This window comes from Talpa europaea, assembly GCF_964194135.1.
Source record: "Talpa europaea genome assembly, chromosome: 10".
Classification (NCBI taxonomy): Eukaryota; Metazoa; Chordata; class Mammalia; order Eulipotyphla; family Talpidae; genus Talpa; species Talpa europaea.
In genome coordinates this window covers 38,934,162-38,958,273 of record NC_140077.1, presented here as the reverse complement: position 1 = coordinate 38,958,273, position 24,112 = coordinate 38,934,162, and the positions used below count along the sequence as shown (strand labels likewise).

Sequence of the window (24,112 nt, the reverse complement as noted above, 5' to 3'; positions counted from 1 at the left end):
GATGTGGTTTCAATTCAAGCCTCTCACAAGGCTGCCATGGATTGCCAGACTTGGCTGCAATCACCTCTAGGCTCAACTAGGATGGAGCCATAGCTGAGCTTGTTCATGTGGTTGGATTCAGTGCCACACAGGGTGTTTAACTAAGGTCTCGTTAGCTCTCCGTGAAAGGCCTTCCTCTGTGTTTTACCACATGGAACTCTCCATATGGCAGCTCACACTGGGCAGCTGTCTTCAGAGCAAGTGAGCTAGTATGAGAGAAAAGTCCAGCAGGACAAAAGTTAGTTTTTGTAACTTTATCTCAGAAGTGAGATCCCATCACTTTAATGTTCTGCTCATTAGAAGCAAGCCATTATGTCTGGCTCATGGTCAAGTGGAGAGGATTATGTGAGGGTGTGACTACAAGAAACAATCAATGGCAGCCATTTTAGAAGAGGCCTTCCACACCATCAGCTATCAAATTCAGCATCCTATTCCTCTGGCATTGTTTAAGAAAGAAACAGATATCAGGGCCTCCTTGGTGGTGCAAGGGGTTAAGCACCGCACTATGAAGCAAAAAACAGCCTCTGCAGCATGAGTTCAATCTCCGGCTGGTCAGTCAGTCTGCCTGTTCTGTTCCCCACTCAGTCTCTGATGGATCCTCTCACCCCTGCATCTCTGGCCTGTACCCTAGCTCTTGTGTTCATAAATAAATATAGCTTTAAAAAAAAGGAAACAGGTATCACTGCTTGTCTTTATTCATTAAATAAATATTAATTATTTTAGAATAAAACCTTTTAAAAATTTCTATTATCCCCTTTTCTTAAAGAGGTAGGTAAAATTTACTCTTACCATTTCCAAGGCTCAGCTCAGTCTACGTCTTTCAAAGTGTCGTTCTGGCCTTCCAGGCTAGCGTGATTGCTCCCTCCGAGTTCTTGTAGCACTTATTTTCTATATTGTTTATTTGGCACATAATCATATATTGCTTTGTGACAGTTCTATTGTTATCTTGAGTTACTCCTTGAATCTTGCATTGTTTAATTTCCACATGTCGACATCTTGTCTCTCCATAAGAATTATAAACAATTTGAATGCAGCGACTGTCTAATACTTCAGATAAAAGCAACTGCAGTGGAGCTTCTCTTTACATGTATGTTGACTTTTTTCCTTGATGTTGTTGATTTTCTGACTTCGACCTAGGGTTTCTGATGCCTGCAGAAGAATGTGGTGCTGAATGTCCCTACATGGTGTGGCCCCACTCTACTCTGATCTGTTAACTTTGGTTTATTTACTTATTTGTTTTTTGGTAGGTAGTTTTACTTTAGTTTAAATGCTTTTTCTTAGATGTCAGTAGAATAGTCATTGCTTCCTTACCTTTTCCCCATTTTGACCAAGGGTTGGGAAACTGGTTTCTTAACATTTTGCTTTGATGGGGAGTCATAGCTTTCTGAATGAATGCTGAAGATCCCCTTCCATTATGTCCCCGTTTTGTGATGTCATCACTGGGACAGAATGGGGAAAGGAAAAAGAACAAACCTTTATTGAACACTGACTTCACGGCAGCATTATTCTCTGAACCCTAGGTTCATTGTTGTGTCTTAGGGACTTGAGATAGATGCAAGGTGAACTTTAGATAGTGTACTACATTTTTGTATTCTGAATGATGGTTGTATTAAGTCAGGAATAGGAAGCCTGGTCTGGGGATAGTAGAGTGAGGATGAATAAGGTTAAGAAGGTTGGGGCTGACCATGCCATCGGTACTTATCAATGTGACTTCTCAAAACCTGACTCAAATTGTGGCTTATGGTGTCTTGTGCTCAGGTCACCACTTTCCTGGGCATCATGGAGAGCCATGGCCCACTTGGTGGCAACAGTAGTCACTAGGGGAGGTGTTAAGGGTTGAATTTCCCCTCCTTTCATTCATATGTTGAAGTCCTAACCCAGTGCCTCAGACTGTGACCTTATTTGGAAACCAGATTATGCAGATATAATGACTTAATCATAAAAAGAAATCATCCTGCAGAAGAGTGGGTCTCTAATCCAATGTGATTGGTGTTCTTTTTTTTAAAAGCTTTATTTGTTTATGCATACAAGAACTGGGGTGTAGGCCAGAGTTGCGGGTGGGGCTTGGTGGTGAGAGGATTCACCAGAGACAGAGTGGGGAACAGAACCGACAGATCTACTGAAATACACTGCTGAGGGAAGCAGTGGGCGAAACAGGAGAGGTCTGCTGCACCATGTGTGTTAGCTCCCTGGCCGGGGATCCAACTCATGTTGCAGTGGCTGGTGATAACTTGATAGTGCTGTGTCTTTAAGCCCTGTGCCACCAGGGAGGCCCACATGATTAGTGTTCTTGTCAAAAGAATGCCATGTGAGGAGACAGACACAAACATGGGGTGAATACCAGGAGAGAGACCTAGAACAAATCCTTCCTTTGTGCCTTCAGAAGCAGCACAGCCTGGCTGACAAAAGCCTTATCTTCTGGTCTACAGGTTCTATGAGACAAATTTCTATTATTTAAGCCCCCAGGACCAAGGATACTAATAAAGAGATCTTTCTGGTGTGGCTTTGCAACTTAAACCTGTCTTTGGTCTTGAGACAGCCCCATTGTCTTCTGTCACTGTGCTCAGCTCTGGTCTGTCATGACCTTCAGGATTTGCCATTCTCTAAGGGGGTGCAGGAGGTGTTTTCCAGTTCAGCTTCCATCCTGATTGTTGCCTCCCCATGGGAAAGGGAGCCCTGTAAGAATGATGAAGGTAACTTTTCTGTCCATGCTCAGGTGGTTGCACTGGGGCAAATCCCAAGTATCCGAATGCATCTGCCTAAGCCTGGGACCAGTCTTTTCTGCAAGGGTTTTTCCTTTTGTGCTTCTCTGGATTTTAAGAAATGTACACATCTTCCAAGGGTCCACATGTGTGGAAGTTCAAGGCCTCCAAGTGATAACGAGAGCTACAGCTTCCTGCTCACTGGATATGTTTGCTGTCACTTTCTTTTCTAGTGAAGTTGGAGAAGGGAAGAGTTATGCCATCTGTCAATTTTTCTGCTCCCATGAAACTGGGAAAGTTCTATTACTTGACTCGTGGAGACTGACAGCTGTGCTATCTCTTTCGTTGTCACTGTGGAGGCTCCTTCCTAGATGACGAATTGGGCAGATGGGATTTAGCTGTAACCCTCAGCAGCTGTGGAGGAGACTTTGCCCGGACAGTTGTGAGCGTGAGAAGGAAGGAGATCAGTTCACTCCACCGTGGAGGGAGAAAAAGCTTTCTCTTTCATCTGAGCTAGGGTTTCTCAGACTTGGTATTAGTGACCCTTTAGGTCAGTAATTTTTGTCCTGGGGGCTGTCCTGCTCATTGTAGCTCGATTAGCAACCTTCCTGGCCTTATCCACCAGAAACCAGTAGCGTGTCCCAGTCATGACAATAACGAATGTCTTTAGACTTTTCCACATGTCATGTAGAGGGAAAAAAACTGGCCCTGGTGGGACAGTCACTGATTGTGCCCCTTCAAACTATTGTAGGGATCTCTGTTGGGTCTTCTGTGTCTTCTCAGGAAGAGACATAGATACTTTGTATTGTGAAGGGGTAGTTGGATAAATGCTAGGTCCTTGTAGAAAATTAGGGGAACTGTAGAAGGCGTAAATATGCTGTGCTTCCAGAGGTTTTTAAAGAAGTAGAGTGATAAGTGGCTTCAATCAGTGTATGCAGTTGTAATTTCCAAAGGTTAGAACTGATTAGACTCTGGTGGTCACTTTACTCAGTGGTTACTTTTTGGTGACTTATAGAGAGGTTTACTTCCATCTTGGGTTACCCTGGACCATTCTAATGAAAGCCTATTTTCCTTGCCTAACTAGTAATAGTATCTCTTTTACTCTGGAAAATGCCTCAGTTTAGAAAATTATGTGGTGATCCGACTAACACACCAAATATCTGGACTCAGATACCAATATGATGTTGTTAGGTTGAGTGTGTTCTCTGATTCCCCCAGTCCCCACCACTCCCTATTGTCTTATCTGCATTTTCTGTTTTGCAGCATTTCTAAGATTTTCCCCCACATTTTAACATCCTTGCATCCATCTCTAAATGAATGACTTTCTAACATGGTCATTGTGAGAAGGCAGTTGTGATGCAGTTGTTGTCAGTGACTTGTTGTAGTTGTTTTTATTATTTTCCCTTCAGTTGATTATACATATTCTTGATGATTTGTGTGCCATTTAAGAAATCACTATGATTTGGCAATCAAAAGAGAAAATTATTTATATACAGAAAAGGTCTAAACTTGATACTATAAAGCAAAAATTTATTAGAGTATTGATCATGATTCATAGTTTCTTATAAGGTAACCATCAGGATATAAAACAAATAAAAAGAGCTCCACAGGCATTTTAAGGTAGGAGAACATTGGGTCATTTTAATTGACTGGGTGGTTTGGTTATTATTTTTTTTTTAATGCCAATACTTAAAGTAATGGTCTATAATTGCTGACCTTGGATTAATTGAAATACAGCATGTTGCCTGACTGGTCCTTGTTGTTATTTGAGTTGGGGACCCTCTGTGATTCCCACATTTGGTATGCAGAAAAATGATGTGGGGAATGCACTGTAGATATTCAGACCATACTCACGGAGAGCCTGATTTGTTGTAGGTCAGAATGGATCATGACATCTGAATTTTAACTAAATGTGTTAGGAGATTTTGATGCATTTGGTCCAATACCAATTCCTCTAGACTTGTTGTTATAGTTACCCTATTTTATTCTACTCTGGAGGAACTAGGGACATGGAATGAAGAGCTCTGCTCACACATGAGTTGGGTGAGCTGGAATTGGAATCTGCCCAGAGACCCCTAGTATACTGGTCTTTGTTGGCTCTGCAGAAGACACAGTGTAAGCTTAACCATGTGGCCAACTCAAGGGAATTTGCCTTTTGGGATCTGACCCAGAGTCTGTCTAGTCAGGGTTACTGGCCTGGCCTTTCAGGTGTCTGCAATGTATGTGTGTAAATACTTGGTATATCCGTGTGTATAGGTGTTTTTGTTTCCCCTGCTCTTGTTATGTAAAATAAATTAAAGGTGTTTCTAGGACAGGAGTAGGGGTCCTGAGGAGAGTGTTAGGAAGGAAGGGGTAAAACCAAGATAGAGAATTTCAAGGTATGTGTGATATGGGAAGAAGACATGATTGACACAGGAATAGCCCTTACATTTATTGTTTTCTAGTTTACCAAGAGCTTACTCCAACTTTCACTTGCATATCCATTTTGAAATGGCAGAGGGAATTGGGTAGGCTACCTAAATTTAGTACTGCTTATTTCCCCTACCCTGGTACAGGCTGCTTACTATAAGGGGAGAAAGCACCTGGGTCTCTAACCATACTCATGCGTAGCCACTGGACAAGAATTCCTTTCTGAACCCTGAGCCACCTGCCTGCCCTGAGAGCCCTGGTTTGTGCCTGAAGGAAGATGGCCTGTCAGGAGTGTCCCCCTGCTCCCCTGGCAGTTCCACTCAAGCCCACACTGGGGCTCCCTCCCAGGAGGCTCTGAAAGTAGGACTTCCTGCAGGCATAGGACATGTATGAGAGCTGTGTTGGTGATCAGAAAACTGAGAATCCACGCCATGTTGCTTTTGCACTCGGGACACTTACTTGACTGTTTCTAGTCTGAGGAAAGATAACCTTGCCTTTTCCAGTGACTTCTGCATCTCATGCTTTCATCATTCTTTCCTAATTTTATCTTAAGATAAATCATGTTTTCCAAATTACTGCTAGCAGATATTTTAATAAGCCTTTACCATAATCAGTTCTTGGTCTCTTTTGCCCCCCCCCTTTTTTTCCTGAAAAAAACTCTCCTTTCCAAAAAGGAGAGGAATTTGTGCCTGTATTCAGTATAGGTGGGTAGATTTTCCCCTCCTCCTGCTTAGCCATCACTAAGATGCAAAAAGACTTAATTCTTTGGTCTGTGGTTACATAGGTGAGCTACCTGCAAAGGAAGCAAGAGTAAGACACCTGGGCCTATGGGAAGGCATCCCAGGCCTATAGACCAGTGATGGCAAAGGCAGGCAAAATAGAAGCCTCTTGGTGGTTAAGTCCAGGCATGGTTGGTTAGTCAGCTTTGGGACAGGCTGAGAAGTCTCTTCAGTGGAGGTGGGGTTTGAACTCCACCTCAAACCATGGGTGAGATGTGCAATAGCAGAGGGCAGGTGGGGGGCCTTTTAAGTGAAGAGAAAATGATTAGACAGGTTATTCAGTCTTCCTGCAGGTCTTGGCATGTTCTTAGAAGGTAATAGGAATAAAATCTGGAGGTCTAACTTGAAAGCCAGGTCAAGATGGATCAAAAAGCTAGCTCTGTCAGAAGCTTCAGGCCCACTCTTACCTATAGACAACCCCTGGTGATACCAAGTCATTAATCCACCCGGAGGCCTATCCTGACCCGAGTTCCCTTGCTTTGAAGTGTGCTGTCCTCTGCAGCATGAGGAAATAATTTGCTGCCTGCTTCAATGAGCCATCAGAAGAGCCAGCAGACCTAATGACATGTGAGAATATTAACCTCCTACCACGAAGAGCTGTGAATCTTGAGCGGCAGTCTATAATTCACCCTGGACTCTTGAGCCAGACCTCTGTGCTTTCTCTCTCACTCACTTTCTCACTTACACCCAGAGAGAAAGAAGGAGAGACCTGCTCATAAAACTTTATATTCTCCAATAGTGCAAGCCTTTAGTTTAGTAATGAGTGACTTTCTTTTTGTGGTTGTGGAAAAAATGTGTGCCCACTGAGGCGGAATGGGGCTGGGGATTATTTTCAATGTTACCTTCTGCAGATGAGTTTTCCTCCTAACACCAGGAAAATGTGTGGTCTCCTGGAAGGTGACCATTAGAATGCGTGGGTGACTGAACTTGTTTGCACTTCTGTACTTGGCCTTAAAAATCAAAGGAAAATGGAAGTCAGGACACAAATCCTAAGATATTTATACGTCGGAAGAGAGCCTAGGTATCTTTTAAAGGCACTCAAAGGCAGAAGAAACACTTAAAGCTCATTTTGTTATGATGGTGTGTTTGCCTTGGTTTCTTGAGCTCTTAAAACACTTGATGACATGAGTCTATTTTAACCATATTGGTATTCCCAGTGCCTCTCAGTGTCTGGCCCATCCAGACCTTAGTGAATGCTAGTTAAAAGATGGAGCAAATTCCCTCAACTATTGCATATGGAAAAACCAAGTTCCACAAGATCATTTACTCATGGGCACAGCCAGAACTTTCTGAGGGCTGATATGAGACTCTCTGCCTCTTTCATTATGTGATTGCCACCGGTGGTAGTAGAAGCCATGCAGGTGTTTTCACAAGCCATGTCTTAAACTGTCATCGATGTTATCTTGTCAACTCATTGAAGCCGTACACAAATGTGGGACCAAGCAACCAAAGTCAAGGCATAAATGTGGAACTGGAAAATCAGTGGGCGGATAGTTTATAAGAATGTATGGCTGTGGCTGCTGGCAGGGCGCAGCTCACAAGGTAGTGGTTCTTGGAGGGGGAAAGTGTTCCTTACTTTGTAGAAAAATCTAGCCAATTTCATTCAACCTAGGCCTGGGTTGGGGAAGTTCTGCAAGTATTCACTAAGGGAGGAATAAATAAATGAATATATAATTAATTAGGGTACCTTTCTGTGAAGACATCTCAAATGTATCTGCATGATACTGCTACACACAGGTGTTTTGATGATTTACAGATGTGGCAAAATCACGTTTTCTATCTCTGTTGACTTAATTAGCACAATGAACAGAAACGCCAGTGGTCAGTGTCCTCTCTGGTTATCTGTAATACTTAGCATTTCTGGTGTCGCCAAATTGCTCTCCTCTTCCTTCTGCCATTTTCTCCTTCTTTCAAAAATTAATTTTATTAAAACTAGTCAAATTAAAACTGCTTCAGTCCAGGGCATCTCAAGGTCCATTCATTATGGCTTCTTATCTTGGCAGGCGATCGGCATGGAAAGGCAGCTTGGCCATTATGCACATACAAAGCCCATCACTTCCCTACCAATGGCCAATTCATCAAACATTTATCTTTTGCCCTCTGAGCACTGTGTCACTTTGCCTGTCACTCCCTAGTCTGGGTTGCTATGAAAGATGAAAAAAAGAAAGAAGGGGGCTTTTTTTTCCTCCTTCAACTTTTCCCTCCCAGGTTCTTTTTTATTAATCAAATTTCATACTTAAGACTTAAAATTCTCCCTCCATTCCTGATCTCCAATTCCCATCTTTTTGGCCATGTGAAGTTTGGGGATGACTTGCTACTTTTATGCTGAACTTTTTACAAATGGTGGCTTGATTAAGGCAACAATAAAACTTTGGTTTGGGTTTCTTTTTTTTTTCTTCTCCCTTTGAGCACAGAATAATAGAAAAGAAAGAGACCTCTAAAGTAATGGAGCTTAACTGCCTCATTTTACAAAAAAATAAAGGGAGCCCCCAAGGGGGACATGGATTTGATTGAAGCATTGCAGGCAGGTAGTGACTAAGGCAGGACAAGAAAAGGTTCCCTGTTCATTCTTCAGACAGATTTTCCCAAGCTGCCATTTCCCCATGTTTTCAGTTGATTCTGCATCCATCTTACTATCTCTTTTGGGGGTTTAGCTACTTGCTTCCATTTCACAGGTAACCAAACTCTTTTGAAAACAAACACATTTTTTGTTTTCAAAGACAAAACTTTCAAATATCTACAGTCTTTATATTTATCTACCTTTGTTCACACATAGCTCATCTTGTATCATCTCCATTTCAGTATCTGCAGAGTGCACAGGTCCTGCCAGTGACCAAGATTAGAAAATTAGCATTATTTTCCCTGAGGTCTCATTACCTATCCAGGACTTGAACATCGAGCTCATGTCCTGAAGTCATCTGTCCTGGTGTGTTTACTTACTCCGTTTGTGTTTGGCTTCACTGAGTTGACAAGGTATTCTCCATTAGAACAACAAATTCCTTGTGAAAACACCATGGTGATGTCCTGTCCCTGAGCGCAGCCATCAGATAACCAGAGAGGCAGATGAGAGTGAACAAATCTTTGTTTAGCTCTAGGAAAACCTGTTGTGTATCACATTGCACACCTACACGCATTCGACTCTCCTTCTTGCTTTTTGTTCCAATCGTTGTTACTTGTTTTAGAAGTTGGTCCTTGAGGCTCAGAATATATACCATTATATGAACTAGAGAGCAAATCTGAAAAAGTTGTTCTTTGACAAGTTTTGCAAAACACAGGGCTGGGGCTGTAATGGGAGGAGGAAAGGGGTTCTGAGAGCAAGCTACTTTGGTGGTCATCTTATCTCCCAGGACCTTCTGTCTTGCAGGAGCTATAAAGCAATCTTGTAGTCTGGGACAGAGAACATGTTTTCACCTTTTTTTCAGCCAACTGGGACCTCACAGAATCAGCATTTGGTACATTCTTGCTGGTTTTCCTGGCCTGTTTCTGATCCAGGAGGCCCTGCCCATGGGGAGCTGGTCTTTGGACGAGTATTTGATTAGGGCCCTTCTTGGGTCCCTAGGGTTTTGAGGCACAGCCATGTAAATGTCTCCTTTTCTGGTTGATTTGCAATGAGTAGACACCATCTGTTGAATTAAAGATTCCCTTTATGGAGGGTGGTGAAAGGCTCATGTGGAAGAGACACTGTTATCTTTCAAGCAAACAGTTCATGAGGTTGAAGAGCTATGTTCTTGGCCCAACATATGTTTGCCCAATGACTGTGGGAGCCTCCCCCCAGCAGGCGCTGGATTCTGCCCCATGGAGACGTGCACACATACCACGGCTGCAGCACACCATGTCCACTCCCTTACATCTCCCTGGTAAAGAAAACCTCCATTTATAGAACCCGCCAAACAAACTCACTCTTTAGACTCTTAAAAACAAACAAGATCCTGAGGCCACAGGCTCTATGCGTACATGTGTGGTTTTGTAAAATCTCAAGCCGTGAATCAAAATAATTTTAGAGACACAGTTAAAGCCCAGGCCCAAGCCTTGTCCCACCAAGGTAAGGGAAATGCAGGAAAGATTCTCTGAGCTCACAGGACAGCCAGATGGATATAATGATGGGAACAAGCCATGGAGGCATCGTGTTCACAGGACAGTTCTGGCTCCTCTTTCTGTCCTTGGGACTCACTTGGGATAACTTCAGGACAGTATAGGAGATGGGTCAAAAAGGTGACCCCTACAGTGTACATTTTTTTCCCTTCAACTTCTCGAGCCCATCTTGCCCACACCAACTAATACTATGCTCTCCTCTAGAGTCCCTTGTTATTTGAAGTCCAACTTCTTTCTCCCTTCCCATAGATTATAACCCCATTGGGAGCAGATGCCATGACCTGTGTATCTTTCATGTCCCCAGATGTGGTGCTTGCTAGAAACTTGCCATGTAGTTAGTGGATGCCACATGCATATTTTCTGGGTTAAGTAAGTCTTTCTGGAATGTCAGTTGCTTGAGTGCCAGGATCAAGTGAGCTCTCCTTTAGTTCCTATGCCAATATGGCATAAAGCATACATAGATAATCAAAAGATTAGAATTCCATTGCATTGAGATTGCAACTTAGCTCAAGCCCATCTCCTCTTGCTTAACACTCTTTCTCTCAGAGTAACAAACATACTTACAAATCTAACTTACTACCCTTCATTATTTGCCAACTACTTCCCTGTCTATATCTATTGATACTGTTTGACAGTAGGGGACCGAACCACAGTCCTCATTTGTTGCCCCAGAGATTAGCAAAGTACTGGATACAGAGTTGTCAGTCAATGCATTTTAGGGGATGAATGAATGAATAAGCTATAGAGGTACATGCCAAGGGGAAATTTACCATTGGTCAATTTTGCTTATGAAATAAAATATAAGAACTAGTTCTTCAGGGACTTGTTCTAGGAGAATGCGAGTATAGATTGAAAGACAAAATAATTTGAAAACTATTTAGGTTTACCATTACAAATGAGGACATATTATGAATGAATGAAAGTTATAAACAAATTTGAATAAAGGAAGTGGTAATTGTGAACTTCAATTCTGGACCACAATAGAAGTGTTTTTATTTATTTATTTTTATTTTATTTTTTTTTTGTGGGACCCTTGCCGGTGGCTGGGGATTGAACTGGCACTGCAGAGGCTGCGGGCAGCCTTGCAACCCAGCGCTCAACCACTGCACCACCAGGGGAGGCCCTACAGTAGAAGTTATTAAGAGGTTGTTGGGACAGTGGTGGGACCACTATGACATGCCCAAAGGTTCTCGATGTGACTAGGTTACTAGGTGTGGTGTCAGGTAAGCAACTTGACCTCTCTGAGCATTAGTCACCCTCTGTGAAGTGAAGAAAGGGACACCCTAAAATTCTTCCAGGATTCAAAGTCTTTGAGTGGACGGACTATGACAGGACACATAGAGCTGTGGCTCTGACATGTGGCTAACAGGCTATCAGAGGCCAGTGTGTTGGCATGTGCCTTTTTAATTATGGGACTATCCCCACAGTTCAAGAAGCAGCCAAGAGCCCTTGCACAGTCTCAGCTAGAAGATTAAAGTAAGGCACAGAGTTTAGTTGGTGGGAAATGACAGAGCTTGAACTCTTCTGTTGCTCTCTTTCTACCATGCTGAGTCATAAGGGACCATTGGGCAGGGAAGAAGTAACACTTAGTGGCTTGTCCTTGTAAACTGTGTGTATGGGAAGAGCTCCAGTGAGATGTACAGCATCTAGATAATATATCAAAAGTCAGTAAATCTAGTCTTTGCAGAAATTCCCTCTAAACACTCTCCATGACTCTAGTCTTTGATCAAATATGTATAGTGACTTATAAGGCAGTTTTGGTAAAAAAGCTCTTTGTAAGTATTTTTTTTTTTTTTAAAGATTCAAGTCCTTTCTTACCAACTTACATAATTTTCTCTATCTCTTTTTGGATTCTGCCTCCTGGAATGCCATAGATGTAGTACTTTGACACACCTAAGCTGCTTCTGCTCCTGATTAAATAATCTTAACTGTCTCAATCACTGTTTCTTATATCCTTCACCCCTTGTTCTCCTAGCTGGTGTCTCTCAGTGTGGGTACCCTGTTCAGTTTGGCACGCAGAATAGAAACAAAAGTTCTGATAGAGTTACTTAAGAGCCAGTAGACTTGATGAGGATCAAGTGAACTTCTGTAGTGACACCTCCACTCTGGTGATTCACTCTAAGCCTTCTCTACACACTGCTTATCACCCAGGGTTCCTCTCCCTCATGTCTGAAGAGTTGTGTTGTTTTGTTTAAAAGTAATATATCTTGGATTTTATCCTTATTGTAAAAATATTACTCATCATAAATCTGGTAATCTTTACTGGATAAATCTTTACTTGTCATAAAGTCACTTTGTACAAGACTGTATTAACAGCAGTTTACAAACTAGAAACCTCTAATGAAGACTAATGACTCTTAACCATCAATGTGGAAAACACGGTACAATTAAAGTTGTGTGGAGAATGGGTGAAGCACATGGGATCTCAGTGTAGGTACCATATGTGTCACAACTTAATTTTTGATGCTTAAATAGCTAGATATCTGCAGTTGTCTGTCTACAGTATTTATTGATGCATGTTATTTCATTTTATAAACATGTTGAGCTTATTTAATCATTCCTCCATGACCCTACTTTTTTTTTAGACTTGTTTACAGCTACTACAAATAATCTATTGTTGTATTTAAACCATGCACATTTCTTTGATATTGCTGGATAATTTGTTAGAATTGGTAGAGAAAAAGGTTATCATTTCTGAAGTTTTCAATAAAAATTGCCATTTAGAAAGTTTCTAACATTTTTATTCTATTAGTGTTGTTTGTTACCTTGAATTTTTAACAAAATTGTTAAAAATTAAGAAAGCACTATATTTCCTAGTGAAGAGATATATTGTTTAATTTGAATATTTTAAATTCCCTATGAAGTTGAGACTTTTGCCACATTTCTATGGTTGATCATTTGCATTCCTTCCATATTTTGTCCCAGTCTCTTGGTCATTTTTCTCTTAGAGCTGTCAGCTTTTTGTTAATGATTATCAGAAGATCTTTACATATAAAGGATGTTAAACTTTAGGCTATCAGAAAGATTGCAAATATTTTTCCCAATTTTCATTTCCCTTTAGTTTTATTAATGAATTATTTTGGGGTAATTGAACTTTATATTGAGATCTTTACCTTAAATAATGTGAAATTTCATCTTGTTAGTTTGAAGCAATTGCTTGATTCCAAACAGGATCATTTTGAATCCTATAGCTTGCTGCTGAATTTCTTTCTAGGGCCTCCATAAATGTGATAAACACATCCTTAACTAAGTTGCTGTCAAACACCAGGACCATAGTGCCCAGAACCTTCCCATCAAAGCAAGCTGAGCTATTAATTACTGTTCTTCAGTTGTGTGTTTTTTTTTTTTTATTTATGCATACGAGAACTGGGTGTAGGTGAGTGGTGCAGAGGGTAAGAGGATTTACCAGAGACAGAGTGGGGAGCAGAATAGGCGGATCTACTGAAATACACTGCTGAGGGGGCCAGCAGGCGAGACAGGAGAGATTTGCTGCACAATGTGGATTATCTCCCTGGCTGTGGGATCGAACTCAGGCTGCAGTGGCTGGTGGATAGCTTGATAGCACTGAGACTTTAAGCCTTGCACAACTAGAGTTTGGAGACTCTTAACTCCCTTTTCAAATTATTAGATATGCACGTACCCATTTTGGGGCTTCTAGTTCTTTACTCATTCTCCATAATTCTGATTTTTGATGGGTTTTTGGATTCAGATCTCTTGTGCCAGCATTGAACTATATCCTTTGCAGCTCAGGGATTATTCACCATCACAGAACTCAATAGGGCTTTGGTGGTACTTGACAAATTCCACATGAGAAACTGTCCTGTGGTGTCAGTATACACTGTCTTACACAGCCCAGATAATTTTTCATGTTCTGTATTTTAAAGATGACCTCACCCTTCATTAATGGCCTTATCATGTGGATTAGTTGATTTATATTACTAATTGTACATACATACCTGGTTATATGACCTAATGACAGAAAAATATACAGGCACTATATAGAGACAACAGAACATACAGTACTATATACAGTGATATATTCTATATAGCATATGTACTATGTTTAGTTATATGTATATAATCATTTAAATGAGGCAGAAAGAGACTCTCTCATGGTGTTAGGTGAACAGCCTTCTCAAAAATGTCTAAATATGGGTCCTCCCTGGTGGCGCAAGGGCTTAAGAACCGCACTGGGAGGCAATCCAGCACAAGTTCATCTCTGGCCAGGGATCAACCCACATGGTGAGGCAGACCTCTCCTGTCTCGTCCACTGCTCCCCTCAGCAGTGTATTTCGGTCAATCTGCCTGTTCTGTTCCCCACTCTGTCTCTGGTGAATCCTCTTACCCCCTGCATCTGTGGCCTGTACCCCAGCTCTTGTATGCATAAATAAATAAATCTTTAAAAAAAAAGTCTACACATTCTAAAGATGTGGTGCCAGCAGGCATTTTTATAGGACAAACCCTCCAATTCTTTACTTTCTCTCTTCATTCCCCATAGATAGCTCTGCATTGCCTGTTCTGTCCTGTAGCTTTGGACACAGCGTCTGTGGTCAGTTAGTTTGCAGACATTTCCCAAGGACCTGCTTCTGTTCCAGGCACTGCACTTGGTGTGATGGAGTAAGACAGGCACTGGGTACTGTTTTAATTATTTGACAACCTCCCTGGTTGATCAGAAAGTTCCTGGCTTGAGTAGGATCCTGGACTGGACTGTGGTGGGCAGTCATCACTTTTTGCTGAACTTTGGAGATGTCTGAGACTCAGGGTAACAGGGAGGGGCCTTGAGGTACTCAGAGCTGCAATTATTTACCAACTGGTAAGGTGGTATTTACTGTCCAAATATTTTCATAACTGTGCCAGTGCAGACTCAGTGGATATTGTTGCTGCCTGCTGCCTGTTCTTGAATGCATGATCCTAGCTTAGCGAGGAAGATATTCTGTCCTCTGTACGAATACAAATTTAGGGATTGCCCTAGCCCCTGGTCAGCCTTCCCAAGGCCAGCTTTCTGTCCTACCCTTGGGATTCTTTTTTTAAAAGATTTATTTATTTATGCATATAAGAACTGGGGTACAGGCCAGTGGTGTGGGGGGTGAGAGGATTCACCAGAGACAGAGCGGGGAACAGAACAGGCAGACTGACTGAAATACACTGCTGAGGGGGAACAGTGGGTGATACAGGAGATGTCTGCTGCACCTGTGGGTAGCAACTTGGCTGGCCAGGGATCGAACTTGTGCTGCAGAGGCTGTGGATAGCTTCACAGTGCTGTGCTTAACCTGGCACCACCAGGGAGGCCCTACCCTTGGGATACTATTGGCAGCTTTTCTCTTAGTAAGTCATAGCTTTGTGGCAAAGGAGTAGTCAGTTGGCAAGGAGAGACCAAGTCCCCGTTGTGCATTTGACAGTTTTCCAGGTTTTAAGGAGGTTATATGGAGATCCCTTTTTGTTGGCGGCTGAGCAGACAGAAACCATCCAGAAAGACTATTATGGAGCAGGCAGTGGCCAATCATTGAAGGTCTACGAGACTACAAAGTGAGACTGACACCAGTTGTATGGAGTAGGTTCTCTAGGATTATCCTGGCCTCTCAATTTCCTCAGTTAAAAATAAAGATATTTACGTAAGTATAGTGGAGTAAGTAGGTAAAGATCTGAGTGGAGAACTTATTTTTTTAACTGGTTTCAGAACATTCCAGCCTTTGGTCCTAGATTTGAGACCCACTGTGCTTCCACAGTGATCTGTTTCTGTCTGAGTCTGGACATTTGTCTCCACATGTTCCCTGCCATCTCTTACCATATATGAGTGTCACCCCTGGTATAGGTTGGGAGCCGAGGAGGAGAAAGGCATCTTATTCTTGCCACAGCCTAGATCTTGGGGGTAGGACTGGCCATTCTTGCACAGAGGCAGGTTCTCTGACTTTTCTGGGTTTTGCTGCATAAGAGGTGGTGAGGGATGGCTATGGGTTAGTAACTTCTCTGCCTCAAACCTATTCGCCCTGCCCTGTCCTGGCCCTTATCCTTCCCCATTCTCAGAGTAGCTTACTTTCAGGGAGAGGATGAAGGTTATTTCAGGGAGAAGATGAAGGTTACTCAGTATGCACCGCCCAGGAGCTGAAGGGAGTGGGCTCAAGGGACAGCCCCCTTGTGGGGCCTACCACCCTACTGAGGGAGACCCCTCCATAATGGCTCACAGCCAGTGGCCTAGCTTGGGCCAGGCAGCCGAGGCCTGTTTAGTGTCGCTGTTTTTATAAGCTAATGAGGGCAGAGTGTGAGCCATGGGCAATGATGCTGGGATATTAACTGTGACAGGAAGCTTGATCATAATTATCTTAACGAGGATAGGGTTAATTACAGTGGAAACTTAGAAGTTCTCTCTGTTTGAATCTGCTGGAGCCGAATGCGTTGTGATGTTTTGTCATTTTGATATGACTTTGGAAAAGGCACTGGGACTCTCCAGGCAGCCACATTGACTCCTGGGAGAGCCCAGCTGGAACCCTGCAGCAAAGGTAACCAAGCAAGAGTACCTGTGGGTGAGAAAATGGGCAGCTTTCCTGCTGGTGGGGCAGGAGGCAGGCAGTCAGCAGTGTGCGTCTGAGGTGCTGATTAGATTTCCAGAGCAAACCACCTGCCCCAGATAGGCTGCACACTGGCTTTCCCTGTCTGTCCTTGGTGTCTATTTACAGGGCTGAGAAGTGCTCTCTCCAGCTGGCTGCTCCTTGGTAGCTAAAGAAGCCTTACTTTCCAGCACCTGACCTTGGCAGAGGTGCCTGCCTTACCTTCCCAACTCACCTCTTAAACATTCATCTCCAAAGGCCAGCAAGTAGGTACGTCACCTCACAGTGACGGTCTCCTTGTCCATCTGGGCTCTGATCTGGGGTGTAGCTCTCCATTCCTCAGTCCAAACACAGGGTTACAGCAGAGAAATGACAGCCCCATTATCTTTTTCCTGTAGCTACCATCGCAGTTCCATTAAACAGCATAGATCTGTGTGGATCCTTGAAGCCTTTTTTCTTCTTACCTTGTCATTTTATTTAACAGCACATACCCGTTTGTAGGTATCTTGTAGAAAGGGGTATGCACTCCAAGATTGTTGCAAATTTATTTTTCCTACTCTTTCCAGAAAAACAGCAGCAACAACAAAAGTAAAATGTTGAAGAAGTAAATATTAAAACCATCCTCCATGTGCCAGCCACGCCCCAGAAATCTTTCCCTTTTTATTTCCCTTTACAATGCCTTCTGTCTTCTGTCCCTAATCTCTTAGCTCTGAATCTAGCTGATTAAGTCACCAAGCGCACCACACAGTGATGACATGAAGGTCGGGTTTTCTTAATCAGCAGCTCACCAGGTAACATGCTTTGGTTTTAACTGAGCAACTAATAACATTACATGGCAAAAAGGATCTCAAATCCAGGCAAGTGAAAGGGGGTTTGAGCCTGAGCTTCCCAGCTCCTCTCTGAATCCTCACTCCCTGACATGAGTTCATCCCATACCCCCAAGAGAAAGATTGTCTGTGCAGGCACACCCTCCAGTGTTTCACTGGCTTTGGACTTTGTCCCTCATCATAACATGTCATTTTCTCCCCTGAAGCACTTTTGGAAAGAAGCTTCCCCCTGTTTGCCAGTGGCCAACCATTAGCTGACCCACATGATGAGAGTACTATATTTGTATAACATATCTTGGGAACAAAGTGTATTTGGATGTTGCTTTTGAGTAGGATCCAACTGATGTTTGCGCACAAAGGATTTATTAGCCACCCATAAGTTGCTCTGCCTGGAGGTGGCCTCTATGCCTCTTGTAGTGAGCGGTGCATAGTCCTGAAAAGCACTTTAGGATCATCACTCATTAACTCCCATGGAGGGGAGAAGTTGGGGAAGTTCAAAGTTTTCCTGCAAAAGCAGACTTAAATTTTCACATTTGTTCACTTGCCCCCAATTCTGCATCCTGAACCTGCCCCCTGCAATCTCTCCCCTAGCCCCAGGGGAGATCAGGGGATCAGGGATCCCCGAAAAATCAATGAAAGAAAAGAGGAAGGAAAAGAAAGAAATCAGCATTTGCTAGTAACTTGTTAGTCTTATTTTGCGTATTCTCCACAGGCTCCCACGAGCCTGAAGCATCCCAGAAGAAGGAGGTCATATGGGTTATCACTGTGGCCAAATTCACAGGACAGGTTGGTGGTGGCTCTGAGGTAAAATCCCACACCTTCCTGGCTACCTGTGTTAAAGTGGTATTTGGAACTACTGAAACATGAAGAAGAGAAATGCAACACCCTAAATCCCAAGTGTATGCAGCATTGCCCTCCCGCTGAGAAGCAGGTAGCATTGGCTCTGGGAGCAGGTGTGGTCTGGGTGCTGGGCTCTGGTGAGTCTGCGTGAGGTTCAAGTACCAGGAATGGGCCTCGCCTGTAGCACTTCGGCCCAGCAGAGTCTGGAGTCCTAATTACTTATTCACCAGGCACATTACACCTCCCAAGCAATAACACCCTGTTTGGAGTCCTCTTGTCAGAGGTCCCACAGGGAGATATAGATGCCTCCAGAAAGCTCTGGTGCTAAGTACACACGCAGGCCAGATGCGCAAGCATTGCCCACGCAGGCAGGTGGGTCTGTAATGGAAGTGCTATCAGTAAATGAATAAATAGTGTGGACGACATCTCCCTGATTCCTCACATTTTATAGAATAGCCAGGAGATCCCATGCGAGTCCACCCTCTGGTCGATGTCGTAGCTCAGCTGTCAGCTCAGCTGTGCAAGCTCAGCACAGCTCTGGGGTCTGGCAGGTGAATGGGCTGGGACTAAGTGTCTCTCTCCGTGTACTCCCCTCCACCGAGGCTTGCTTTAATTAAGGTCTGTGTGCACGGGAGCAAGCACATGCGCACAACTGCCCCTCTGTCCCCCACCCGCAAGCTCCTGTGCCCAGGACATTAAGAGTTAACTTTCAGCTAAATGTATAAACCGGGCTTTTTTTCCCTTTCTGATACTTTCCCCCCTAAGCTGGGTTCTTAATTCTTTCAGATGCCTGTTTACTTACTGCTTCGACATCTACATTGATACACAGGGCACTTCTTTCAAAAAGAAGTGAGAAATCCACATTTCATAAATTAAAACAGTAACTTTACGCCAGGAGTCTCAAAGTAGAAATTCCCCCAACCTCTTCCCTAGCGCCCACCCCCAACCCAACAAAAATAAAGCCCAAAACAAAATCAAATAAAAGAAATCTTGAAAGAAAAAGAAACAGCCTTCTCAGGCTGGAGTGATTATTTTCTTCCGCAAATGCCTTGCTTTGGGGGCCAGCTTTGGGCACCGGGTAGAAGCAAATTAAGTGATTAGTAAAGGGAAAAAAAAAAAAAAAAAAGCAGAGGAGGAAAAAAAAAAAAGTCAAAGGCAGAGAACGTAGAGAAAGCAAGCTTTCCCTGCTGCTTCCTACGACCGTGCAAAGGAGAACCGCTAAGAAATGATACTTGAAGTTATATTTATTATTGTAAGAGGGGTATGATATTTCTGGGCAGGAATGATGGATGACAACTTAAATTTGTGTCCAGGGAATGAAGGTGAACTGTGACAGAGTTATTTATCTTGGGAATGGAGGTTAGGGTCAGCCGAGGCTGGGTGCCTGAAGGCACAAGACATTGACAAATTTATCCTGCAGGCCGTATCTGAAGCCCTTTGTTTTGGATCCTGGCTACTCACTAAGTGACCCTCATCCTTCATGTTGGCAATGCGTGAAGGATGCGGTGAGTGCCAGCGGCCCCTTCCCCCCGCCGCCCCCGCCCTGGCTCCTGCTACTAATTCTTGTCATTCACTTTGCTGACAGGCACCAAGCCCAAACTATTCCCAGTCCTGAAAGGGAAGGTTAAAATATTTATTTCGGCTCATAATGGCCTCCCTGATTTAGTGCAGGATCATTTTTCCTGTTGCCTTTGTCATTGCAGGTCACTGGAAGGACTGAGCGCTTTCGGGAGCCTGGAGGAACTCATCTTGGACAACAATCTGCTGGGGAACGACCTCGTGTTGCCAGGGTTACCCAGGCTCCATACCTTAACCCTCAACAAGAACCAAATATCCTTGCCTCTGCTGGCTGCCCCCACTCCCCGCCCAGCCCCGCAGTGGTCCCCTCCCGCAGATCCTCGTCCTCCCCGCCCCACACAAATACCTGCGAAATGTCAAATGAGTTTTATGTGTCAGCTAAATTAAAGTATGTGAAATACAGTCCATGGGCAGACAAAGCGTTCTGTCTTCTGGCACTCGGGACACTTCAGAGTAATTTATTATAGGTCATTCATAAATGAAATGCACCATTATATCTTCCTGTTGCTCCATTTTAGTGTAGAGATCTAAGTTATGGCTGTGAAGAAATCTTTTTAATAGATAAAAATAGAGAAAGAAAATAATGTCACGCCTGCTGAGAAGGCAAAGCTGGGTTCTCCTGGCTTGGGCTTGTGTAGGAGGGCGACCTCTGGTGGGAACTAGGGGGTAATGCGGGGAAGCACACTGCCTTCATGGAGGGTTCTGGAAGGCTCTGCCAAGACTTAGAAAACAGCTCCGGCAAAGGAGAAATTAGGGGGAGGCTAAGGTGCAAGATAAGTGTGATGCCCAGGCCTGCCTCTGCCCTCTGTGGTATTTACTTGACTGGGTAATGAGAGCCGTCTAGGAGAACCATTCTTGTATCTGGGTGCTCCTTAAGTCTTTGAGGACCTAGCCAGCCAGGACTGGGAAGCACCAATTGCTCTGGAATGTGTAGTAAGCTAACAATGGAATCAGGATCTTTATGCAGCATACAGCCCCTCCTGTATCCGAGTTGTGCATCTCCATGCCCTCACAGTGCGAGTTGTATGTGGCAGGGGGCTTGTGAGTGTTGTTGATTTCTGTATCCTTCACAGCTACTAGAATTATAACCTGACTCAGAGCTGAGGTTTAATAACTGTTGGTGGCATGAATGAGTGAATCATTATCATTCGCCGTCCTTTAATCTTTTATTTTTTAATTTTTCAATTACATTTATTGAGGCAACCATTTATAATACCGGCTATGTTCTCAGTGTGTATGTTCACACCTCTGCAAATGTATGTTATCACACGAGCTGTCTTTTGTTGAGCAATCCTATGGCTCTGTGTTGGGTAATGTTAGGCATACAAATTGTTTTTCATTTTTATCCAGCCCTCTGGTATAGTTTCACCATTTACCTAGATGAGGAAAAAGGTGAAGTATAGACCCATAGCCAGACGTTTAACAACAGGCTAAGTTCTGGATTCAGTCTCAGCAGCAGCTGTATCCAATGTTCTTTCCATTCTGCTGTGTTGCTTCTGACTTGAAGTTCAGTCACCTTGTTTTATTGATAGAATATTTGAAACTTGGAGTGGTTTAGTCACTTGTTCATGCTTACTTGATATATTAGAAATAGAAAAGTGATCAGGGCATTTTTCCTAGAGTATGAAATAAAATCAGATACATATATTAAATATACATGCATGCCTGTATTTAAGAATGAGTTACAAAATCATTTATTAGCTGCTGTTCATGTTTCAAGTCATAAGCTAGTATTTTCATAATTCTGTAAAATATGCTACTTGTAGCCATTATTGACTTAATGAAGCAGAATGAGAAGGCCAACAAATAGATATCAGTATCTACTAATGAAATGCTGATGAATTTTCCCCCTCTCCTCCTCTTTGGTCAACCAAGTTTTCTGTTAATTGATTGGAAAATTATTATATTGATAGTATGTCTTGCGGCCTCCTTAACTATCTTAGTAATTTTCTTAAGTCAGTAAAGAACAGGAGGTTTAATAGATTAGAATTTGGATGATAGGGTTTCGCCCTCAGAGTACAGTGCTCTTTCTCTTTGGCCCACCCACTCTAGAGTATTCAAGACCTCAGACTGGTTCAAGAGTCAGTTCAATCATATTTAGCTGTATGACCTTGGACAAATCATCCTCTAAGAGTCACTGATTTTCATTTTTAAAGGAATAAGTTGGACTTGGTGATGGGTTTATTCTCAGTATTTCTGTCACCAGAGATTACTAGGCCTCTTGGCATTATTGTACTGAGAGTTTATCTTTGTTTGAGTTCCTTTCCCACTCTATGCCTCCGTAGTAGTAATGCTGATGGAGTAATGATAATGGCCTGAGAGAGACAGAAGCGGAAATGCAATATGTAGCTGTGCCCCACATCACTCTGTCCAGTTATGTCACTGTGCTGCTGTAGAGTGTGATGAGTAGGTACAAAGCGTGATAGTTGGCACTCTCAGAATGTAGCATGACTGCTTCTTTTCCTTCTGGTCTGTGGGTGTGATCATGAAAATCAGATAACTTTCTCCATATCCTTGACCTAGAAGTAATGGAATGAAAGGTAGATAAAAAGCAGTGATGTTACATACCATCCTCTTAATGGAATACTTTTGCCTATCTTTTCAGCTAACAGTGAGCTACCAGCTTGTGAAAATTCCCCAGTTCTCCAATATTTACTAAGTTTCACTAGCTTTTGTTATTCTATGAAATGCTTCAACTTGGATTCTATCAATTAGCTTTGCTGCAAAATAACATCCTTAAGTTAATGATGTGAAACAACTAATATTTATTTCTAATTCTGTGACTCAGCTATCTGGGCAAGGCTCAGCTGGACAGTTCTTCTGCTAGTCATGTCTTGGGTTCCTCATGCAGCTATAGTGATCTAGAAGCTCAGCTCAGACTGGGCCTAATTTATATGGCCGGATTGTTAGCGGTTATTGACTCCATGCCTTTGCACATGGAAGGGATGTTCGCAGAACATACGCCCCATTTTGTAAGTATTTTTCATGTCCTTTTTGCATCATGTGTGTTGCTCTCCAATGGCCAAAGTGTGGATTATGCAAAGTGTGGATCCATGACTCATTCTTCTAACAGTTTCTACACAGGACTTGGTAGGTTATCTCTTAAGATTTTATTTCATATTTGTAATAAAGTGAGCTCTAGAATACAATAATTATTGACCTTCTAAAAAGGTAAGTAGAAACTCTTTCTTTTAAATTGTATCTTATTTTAGATGTATTAAGAAACTTGCTGTCAAATTGGGTTCTATTTCTGCTTCTTTTGTGAAATTGGCTTTGTTTTGAATTTTTTTCTTTTGCTTTTAGGCATGGAGGCATGTAAAATGGTTATTCACCCCACCCCAGCTTTTCTGCCTTACAAATCTAGATTTTTTCCATTTTGGCTTTACTCATAGTTAAGTCTATATAATACTCTGTAAATACTCCATAATAGGATCCTGAGGGCTTGGGATATGGGCCTCTTTTAGCCTTTGGCCAGAGACACTCTTACATATAGATAAGAAGTTTTGAAGTCAGACTTCCTGGGCTTGTAGCCTAGGTGTGCTGCTCATTACATGACCTTGGACAAACTATTAAAGTTCTCTTTGCTTTGGCTTCCTTTTGAAATGAGTACAATGATAATACCCATCCACAGGTGGTTGTGAGGTTACTCTATCTCACAAAGATTAATTTCTAGTAACATAGTAAGTAATGTCAGGGTCAGTATTGCTGCTGTTATTATTATCCTAGAGAATTATGTGAACTTCTCTGATCTTTGTAAGGCCACAATATAAACAAGTGCAGAATACAGGTATATCTTGTTTTATTGTGCTTTGCCTTATTGCTCTTCCCAGGCAGTGCATTTTTGAAATTTTTTTTACATCATGGTTCATTTTTAAACACTATTTGCTTCCCCCCACCCCCTCAGGTGTAGTCCCCATAGAATTTCCTTCATCAGGTAGTGTATTTTTTACAAATGGATGGTTTGTGGCAGCCCCGCATCAGGTAATTCTATCAGTACCATTTTTCTAACAGCATGTGCACTGTGTCACATTTAATTAAGGTATATACTTTTTTTTAAGGTGTAATGCTTTTTGCACACTTAATAGACTACAGTATAGTGTAAGCATAACTTTCATATAACTGTATAAACAAAATTTTGTGTGATTTGCTTTATTGCGATACTTGCTTTAGTGTAGTGGTTTGGAACTTAGCCTGCAATACCACCCTGTATAGATTCAGAGTGGTTCTCTGTTTTTTTAAATTGAACATCACCCTCATATTGTGTTGTGGATTGGATACTGTTGGTGAATATCTTCCCTTTT

At 42.5% G+C, this 24,112-nt stretch overlaps 1 protein-coding gene across 2 annotated transcripts in view; it reads left to right on the top strand.

Moving 5' to 3' along the window:
- LRMDA (leucine rich melanocyte differentiation associated) overlaps positions 1 to 24,112 on the top strand; it is a gene marked incomplete at both ends in the record, with an annotated part of 965,431 nt that overhangs the window by 526,001 nt on the left and 415,318 nt on the right. For both annotated transcript variants that reach the window (XM_084246077.1, XM_084246078.1), the window contains one exon: positions 19,937 to 20,063. In XM_084246077.1, coding sequence (XP_084102203.1) covers positions 19,937 to 20,063 — 127 coding nt within the window. The remainder of the gene's footprint in view (positions 1 to 19,936; positions 20,064 to 24,112) is intronic.